Source organism: Terrapene carolina, unplaced genomic scaffold, assembly GCF_002925995.2.
Source record: "Terrapene carolina triunguis isolate 2854851 unplaced genomic scaffold, T_m_triunguis-2.0 Scaffold495, whole genome shotgun sequence".
Taxonomy (NCBI): domain Eukaryota; kingdom Metazoa; phylum Chordata; order Testudines; family Emydidae; genus Terrapene; species Terrapene triunguis.
Genome location: NW_020664846.1, coordinates 3,153,494 through 3,162,193, shown reverse-complemented (window position 1 = coordinate 3,162,193; position 8,700 = coordinate 3,153,494). Strand labels below are relative to the sequence as shown.

The 8,700-nt window shown below is 51.7% G+C and overlaps 1 protein-coding gene across 1 annotated transcript in view; it reads left to right on the top strand.

Moving 5' to 3' along the window:
- Positions 1-6,994: 6,994 nt before the first annotated feature.
- Positions 6,995-8,700, top strand: part of LOC112110157 (sodium channel protein type 4 subunit alpha) — a gene marked incomplete at its 5' end in the record, with an annotated part of 67,878 nt that continues 66,172 nt past the window's right edge. The window contains 2 exons of the mRNA XM_026658661.2: positions 6,995-7,159; positions 7,696-7,819. Of these exons, the coding sequence (XP_026514446.2) occupies positions 6,995-7,159; positions 7,696-7,819 (289 nt within the window). The remainder of the gene's footprint in view (positions 7,160-7,695; positions 7,820-8,700) is intronic.

The following is an 8,700-nucleotide window of genomic DNA, read 5'->3' as shown; positions in this document are numbered from 1 at the left end:
AGGACAGCCCTACGGGAGGCCTGGCCTCGAGATCAGTGGTCTGGCATCCTTGCCCCATTCCTGTGTGGGGAGGCCCAGAAGGCCTACCATGATCTGCCTGAAGAGGCTGCGGCAGACTACCCCCAGCTGAAAGCAGAGATCCTGGCCAGATCTGGGGTAACGACAGCAGTGTGGGCCAAGCAGTATCACGTTTGGAGGTACCAGGAAGACAAAACCCCGCGGTCCCAATTGTATGACCTCATCCATCTCGCACGAAAGTGGTTGCAAACAGAGTCCCGGAGTCTGGAAGAGATACCAGCGGTTCTGGTCATCGACCGATACATGAGGGGACTTCCACCAGACCTTCGTGCCTGGGTAAGCCAGAACGAACCCTCCACCTATGATGAGGTTGTCGCCCTGGTAGAGAGGTCAGCAAGGGAGCTGACCCGACCAGTTAAGGAAGAGGCACCCCGGGTTAAACCAAGCCCTAAAGTTCGGGTGATTGGGCCACCAGGAGGGCCCAGGTGGAAAAAGAGAGAGGCTGAAGGCCCATCAGAGGCCACAAAGAGTCGGAGCACTGAGGGAGAAGAAGATCGTGATGTTAGACTGCCCAAACCAAAAGACCGGGGAACGCCTAGGGCTCCATACAGATGTTATGCCTGCGGGGAGTGGGGACACATAGCTGCACAGTGTCCCAATGCTGAGGAGCCTATGCAGTGTAACCTGGGGAACTGGGCAGATCCATGCTCCCTAATTCACCTTGTGGGGGTCTCACTAACCCCACATATGTATACCAGACCAGTGAAACTAAATGGGGTAGGGACCACGGCACTGGTTGATTCGGGGAGTGCTATCACGCTTATCTCAGGGAAGCTCGTGAAGCGTAGTTAGCTGCTGCAGGCTAAACGTACGGGGATAACATGTGTCCATGGGACAGTTAGCTACTACCCCACCATCCCAGTAAAAATTGAGATCCAAGGGAACACTACTGAGGTAGCAGCAGGTGTAGTCCCTAAACTCCCATACCCGGTGCTCATAGGGAGGGACTTCCCAGGGTTTGGAAACTTACTCCCAGTAGGGGGATTGGAGAAAGATGGGGACCCTAAAATTGATGAGGCATCCACAGCAGACTGTCAACCCCCAATCTCCTCTGAAATATCCCCAGATTTGTTCTCCACTCCCAGACAGGGTAGAAAGACAAAAAGGGAAAGAAGGGCAGCTAAGGCCTTGGGAACCCGAATACTGACCCAAAGCCAGAGGGTCGCTCTTGTAGGTAGGCGGACCCGTGCAGCTGAAAAGGAGGCCACGCAGGAGGGAGAAGCACCTGAGTCTGACCCCCACCCTAATGCTTCTGAACCAGTAGAGGCAACAGAGACTGGGCCCCTAGATTTTGGGCAGATTAGCCCCAGGAGAGGAAATTTTGGACGGGACCAGGCAGAAGACCCAAGGTATGACAACATTAGGAAGGAGGTGACTGAAATAGATGGCGTCCCCGTGGAAGGAAAAACCCAGGGACCAGGACCCTACTTCATAATGAAGAAGGATCTCTTATACCGGGTTGCACCAGTACAGGGGCAGAAGGTACTGTCGTGGTCAAAGACACCCACGCAGTGATTTTAGTTCAAAGACTCAAGCCTGAGGCCAGTTTATTGACATACATACCAGTGCACTGGGGTGCAGTCCGAAGACTGACACCCCGAGTACCGCTCGCAGGCGGCTTTATTGCATTAAACCGCAAGCAAAGTACAAACAATACGTCATGAGTTAAGAAATTAGGGTTGGGGTCAGTCCCTCCCCTAAACCGCGAGTTAAGAAACTAGGGTCGGGGTCAGTCCCCCCTCCCCCTTCTCCCCTGGTACCTTCCTCATTATTTTCCGCATGAGTTGGGTGTTTATTTGGGTAGAGGGGCGCTTGGTGGTTTTCCCCAGGGGTGGTACTTGGCACCAGTTTGGGTACATTTCTCAAGACACGTTATTTTCCAGGGTCTTTTGGTTAAAGATTAGGGGGGGGTTTCCATGGGACGCCTAAAGAGGATCTATGATTGGCTATTTTTGCAGATAGCTGGAATCACGGAGTGGGTCACAGATCACCCAAAGGAGAAGCTGCATGAGTTAAGAAATTGCATTTAGCTAAAGTTACCTATTGCTTCACACAAGTGGTTATTATATTTCATTAGTCATGAACATATTTCATTAGTGCTGCTGCTGGGGCTTTTCTTTATTCTTTCCCTTCTTGCCCCCCCCCCTCCTCTGGTCATGACCCTTGACCGAGTTTGGCAGGGAATTGTGCAGTCTAGTCTAGTTCAGGCCCTGGCCTGGGCCCTGGCCTGTACTGCTTTGTGTAAGGGTAGTTAGCATAACAGATCTCTGTTGGAGGGTATTATTTTGGGGCCTTCAGATTCACAGCTCTGGCTATTAAAAAGAAGGCCCCCCTGCTCTATTTCCCCACAGTACAGCAGATCCTAGTACCTCAAAAACACCAGAATGCTGAATTAAGTCTTGCTCATAGTCATCTTTTTGGGGGGCATTTGGGGGTAGAGAAGACCCTGGCACGAGTCCTACGACAGTTCTTCTGGCCCGGAGGACATGAAGAAGTGCGGAGGTACTGTGCCTCCTGCCCGGAGTGTCAGCTGCACAGTCCCTGTCCCCACTTGAGGGCACCTTTGGTACCCCTTCCCATCATAGAGGTACCCTTCGAGTGAATAGCCATGGACCTAGTGGGACCCCTGGAGAAGACGGCTCAGGGCCACCAATATATACTTGTTGTTTTGGACTATGCTACTCGCTACCCAGAAGCCGTCCCCCTGTGGAACACGGCCTCTAAAACTATAGCCAAAGAGCTGGTGGGGATCTTTGCCCGAATGGGGCTACCGAAGGAGATATTAACTGACCAAGGAACCCCATTTATGTCGAAGCTAATGAAGGACCTCTGTACGCTGCTCCATATACATACCCTGAGAACTTCGGTCTACCATCCGCAGACTGATGGGTTGGTAGAAAGGTTTAACCGAACCCTCAAGGCTATGATAAGGAAGGTGATAAGTCGGGACAGGAAGGATTGGGACACCCTACTACCCTACCTTATGTTCGCTATCCGGGAGGTACCACAGGCCTCAACTGGGTTTTCCCCCTTCGAGTTATTATACGGGCATCACCCCCGTGGCATACTAGATATCGCCAAAGAGATCTGGGAAGAGGAACCCAATGAGGGGAGAAATATAATAGAGCATGTAATGCAGATGCGAGACTGGATAGCCCGGGTTACCCCTATTGTACGGGAACATTTGGAGAAGGCACAGGAGGCCCAGCGAACCCATTACAATCGCCAGGCAAAAGTGTGACAGTTCCAACCAGGGGATCGGGTTATGGTGTTGGTACCCACGGCAGAAAGCAAGCTTCTGGCCCAATGGCAGGGGCCCTATGAGGTGGTTGAACCCGTGGGGGAAGTAACCTACAAGGTGCGGCAGCCAGGACGCAGAAAACAAGAACAGATTTATCACGTTAACCTTCTGAAACCCTGGCATGCACAAGAGGCATGCACGACAGTCCAAAAAGACCTAACCCAGGAAAACAAGCCTTCCAAACAGGTGAGAGTGTCTCCTGATTTAACACCAGACCAGAAGAATGAGGTGTCTGAGATGATCTTCCGGAACCAAGATGTGTTCTCGACAAAACCGGGTCGAACAACCGAGACATATCACCACATCGTCACGAACCCTGGGGCCAGAGTAACAATGAGGCCCTATCGGGTGCCAGCAGCAAAAAGGGAGGAAATAAAAGCAGAAGTAAAAAAAATGCTGGAGTTGGGGATCATCGAAGAATCCCACAGTCAGTGTCCAGCCCAATCGTGCTGGTGCTCAAACCTGATGGCACCGCAAGATTTTGCAACGACTTCCGGCGACTAAACCAAGTATCCCAGTTCGACGCGTACCCCATACCTGGCATAGATGAGCTAGTGGACCGTCTGGGTAATGCCCGGTACTTAACTACCCTAGACTTGACAAAGGGGTACTGGCAGATTCCCCTTGCAGAAGACGCAAAGGAAAAGACTGCGTTCTCTACACCAGAGGGTCTTTTTCAATATACTGTCCTCCCTTTTGGACTACATGGGGTGCCAGCTACCTTCCAGCGCCTCATGGACAAGCTATTACGCCCGCATAACAGTTATGCTGCTGCCTACTTGGACGATGTGGTCATTCATACCCCAGACTGGGAAACCCACCTGGAGATACCTTCAGGCGAGCTGGCCTTACAGCAAACCCTGCCAAGTGCACTGTAGGGTTTACAGAGGCCAAATATCTTGGCTACATTGTGGGAAAAGGTCTGGTAAAACCCCAAGTGAACAAGTTAGAGGCCATCCAAAATTGGCCCCGACCAATTCGCAAGAAACAAGTCCGGGCGTTCCTAAGTGTGGTGGGGTATTACCGACGATTTATCCCCCACTTTGCCACAAGGGCAAGCCCCCTGACAGACCTAGTGAAAGCCCGTGGACCTGATCTGGTGAGATGGTCTGACGCAGCAGAGGAAGCATTCACCTACGGACTGCCCTCTGCAGTAACCCCGTACTGATAGCCCCTGATTTCACCAAGGAGTTTATCCTGCAGACGGATGCATCGGAAGTAGGGTTGGGGGCCGTTCTATCACAGATGGTCGGGGAGGAGGAACACCCAATTCTATACCTCAGTCAGAAACTCCTTCCAAGGGAACAAAAATATGCAGTGGTGGAGAGAGAATGCCTCGCTGTAAAATGGGTCATGGAAACATTGCGCTACTACCTGCTCGGGCGCAGATTTGTCCTCGTGACCGACCATGCCCCTCTTCAATGGATGCAGTGGAACAAGGAGAAGAACACAAGGGTGACCAGATGGTTCTTATCCCTCCAACCTTTCCAGTTCCATGTGCAACACAGAGCAGGGAGCCGTCATGGCAACGCCGATGGCTTGTCACGTGTGCACTGTCTGGCGTCCCAAGCTGCCCAACCCTTTGGCATTGAGCAGAGGGGAGGGATATGTGACAGACCCAGACCAGTGGGGTACAGGAGTCTGGTAGAGGGCAAATATACTGGTCACTGGATGAGTAGTTTTCTGTTCCCTGAGTGACCAGAGCAGGGGCTGCACTAGAGTAATCAGGAACTTGCTAGAATCAATTAAGGCAGGCTAATCAGGGCACCTGGGTTTTAAAAAGGAGCTCACTTCAGTTTGTGGTGGGAGTGTGAGGAGCTGGGAGCAAGAGGCGCAAGGAGCTGAGAGTGAGAGGGTGTGCTGCTGGAGGACTGAGGAGCACAAGCGTTATCAGACGCCAGGAGGAAGGTCCTGTGGTGAGAATAAGGAAGGTGTTTGGAGGAGGCCATGGGGAAGTAGCCCAGGGAGTTGTAGCTGTCATGCAGCTGTTACAGGAGGCACTATAGACAGTTGCAGTCCACAGGGCCCTGGGCTGGAACCTGGAGTAGAGGGCGGGCCCGGGTTCCCCCCAAACCTCTCAATTGACCTGGACTGTGGGTTCTTCCAGAGGGGAAGGACTCTGGGCTGTTCCCCAACCCACACGGTGAATCTCTGAGGCAAGAAAATCCGCCAATAAGCGCAGGACCCACCAAGATAGAGGAGGAACTTTGTCACAGTCCATTTGAACAAAAATGGCATTTTTCATCAAAAAAACACTTTGATGAAAAAATGGTGTCCAATGCTAATGCTCACCCACCTTTGGAAAGAGAACTTCATACAAGCCAAGTGTGCTGTCATTAAATACACCCCCAACTTGCTTTCCCCCCACATTCATTCAGATAAGGAAGTAGCTAATCCATGCCCTACCAAAAGGTCATATCCAGCTTCTCTTCCTACCAGAGGAGATGTGCTTCACCACTCTCCTAGTGAAATAGTGTTTCCTAATATCCAACCTAGACCTCCCCCACTGCAACTTGAGACCATTGCTCCTTGTTCTGTCATCTGCCACCACTGAGACCAGCCGAGCTCCATCCTCTTTGGAACCCCCCTTTCAAGTTGTTGAAAGCAGCTATCAAATCCCCCCTCATTCTTCTCTTCTGCAGACTAAACAAGCCCAGTTCCCTCAGCCTCTCCTCGTAAGTCATGTGCCCCAGCCCCCTGATCATTTTTGTTTCCCTCTGCTGGACTCTCTACAATTTGTCCACATCCTTTCTGTAGTGTGGGGCCCAAAACTGGACGCAATACTCCAGATGTGGCCTCATCATTGCCGAATAAAGGGGAATAATCACTTCCCTCGATCTGCTGGCAATGCTCCTACTAATACAGCCCAATATGCCGTTAGCCTTCTTGGCAACAAGGGCACACTGCTGACTCATATCCAGCTTCTCATCCACTGTAATCCCCAGGTCCTTTTCTGCAGAACTGCTGCTTAGCCAGTCAGTCCCCAGCCTGTAGCAGTGCATGGGATTCTTCCATCCTAAGTGCAGGACTCTGCACTTGTCCTTGTTGAACCTCATCAGATTTCTTTTTGCCCAATCCTCCAATTTGTCTAAGTCACTCTGCTTTGAGTTTGGTTTGCTTTGATCTGAGAATGTGCTGAGAGTCGGGTGACCAGATGTCCCGATTTTATAGGGACAGTCCCGATATTCGGGGCTTTGCCTTTTATGGGTGCCTATTACCCCTCCACCCCCGTCCTGATTTTTCACACTTGCTCTCTGGTCACCTCAGCTGAGAGGGGAGAACTGTTTGCCCACAGCGGTAGCTCTGGGGCCCGAGGAGAAAAGACACGTCAGCAGTGGGAGAGGCTGCACCATTTCCATTCCCCAAGGAGATAACTCTGGCAGCTGTTACCCATGTCCCTTCCTGTGTGGAGCTGACAGGGAGGCAGCACGGGCTGCGTCATTTCCAAGGTGCATCCTGACCCGTTTTCGACTAAGCATTAAGCAAAGAGAAATGTGTTATCAAACCATTGCCTCAGTCTCCGCAGAAAGATTCCCTCCCCTCCCCTCCCCCCAACACACACACTGCGTCCCACTGAGGAAGCTCCCACCACAAAAGTCTCTGGTTTCTTTGCAGTTACGAGACCGTAAATCAAGCGGCAGCTCCCAGAGCAGCAGTGCAGTGGAGAAGAAGACAGGGGACTCTGCCCCAGCTGCGGCTAACAACCAAGGCAAATCCAAAGACTGCAACGGGCGAGTCATACCCAGGGTCATGCTGGAGCGCTTGGCGACGGTTGAGGAAGTATATACTGGTTATGTTTCCTCTCTCTGGTGCTGTCTGTGCATGATGGGCTGGATTCGTCTCTGCACTGCTGCAGAGCCCAGCAGAGGGACCAAGTGGGGAGAGGTTGGACTTGTCTGTCCTGGGGCTGAAGGGAGCCACAGTCCGAGGGCTGCTCCAACTTGTTCTGCTTGCTGCAATGGCTGTGAGGGACTGTTACAGCCCAGCAGAACATCTGGTGCTAACACTCCAGCCAAGACCCTGTCCTGTCCCCACCTCCAACCACTTCCCTTTTATACAGCTTTCAGCTTAGGACATCCCTCAGGAGACTAATGACCTCCCTTTACTGCAGCCATAGAGTCATCTGTTGGTTTAAGGAGCTTCCCACAGTAGCCCCAGACCCATCTGATTATTACCTGCCTAGTTCTTCCTTTTAGTACAGCCCAGGCTGTGCCACGAGGACCCATGTTATTTGTTATGCTGCCCTCCCTCTAAGTGCATTTAACGGACTGCTGTGACCCATGTTCTCATACTATGACCTGCTCTCCTTTTTGTAGCCAAGTCCTGTGGATGAGCAAGGCAAGTCCGATCCTGATTACGTGCTAGCAGGCAGCCAAGACGGGCCTGGTCTCCAGCAGAGAGCAGAGAGCGCAGTCAGCATGATCTCTAACACCATGGAAGGTAGATTCCCACCCTGATAAAGCAGGGGATGTGCTGGGTACTGTTCAGCTGGAAAATGCCAAGCTGAGGACACGCTCCCATGTGCCACAGAGAGCTCTGTATGGATTGACTGTAACGCTGACAATCAATGTCAAATCCATAAAGACTCTGAGAAGCAAAAAGGATTTTCAGGACCAATGTCGCTTAATATAAACCAGAGAATAGGAACATAGGATTGGAAGGGACCTGTCGGGTCAGTGAGTGCGGGCCCTCGCTATCGCCCGCAACCCATCATATTGTTCTGTTCATAAACTTAGCAAGCTCCATCTTAAAACTAGTGAGGTTGGCTTCCCCCACTGCGCCCACTGGAGGGGGGGGGCTGTGCCAGACCCTCCCACCTCGGATGGTTAGAAACCTTCTTCTAATTTCTAGGCTAAATTTATTCCCAGACAGTTTTCTCCCCCTTAGTTCTTGTGCCAACATTCTCCCTCCCTGGGGTTCCCCCCCCCCCCAAGGTTTGCTATCAACACAATTCAGTGCTGTCCCAGCTCCAATCTAGCTATGCTAAGCTGTTCCCCTCTTCCCCATCCTTTGTCTGCTGCTTGTCTTAGATTGTAAGACTTTTTAGTGTAGGTCCATGTAGGTCCAGTCTCCTCTAGTGCCTGGTCCCCCAAAGTAGCTGCTCAAGAAGTTGCTCCTTTAGCTTAGGTGACAGTAGTGCATGCTCTCCACAGAAAAGCATGCTTTCAATCCCTGCTGATACCCTGTGAACAGTGCTTGTTGCCCAAGGCCTTTGAGGCAGAGGCTGTGTATTTTGGTGGCTGTGGCCAGGGCTCATCAGGTTGTGGGCACACTGCAGGATTCCAAAGAGATGATAAAATGAGCAGAGCGAGATTGCAAAC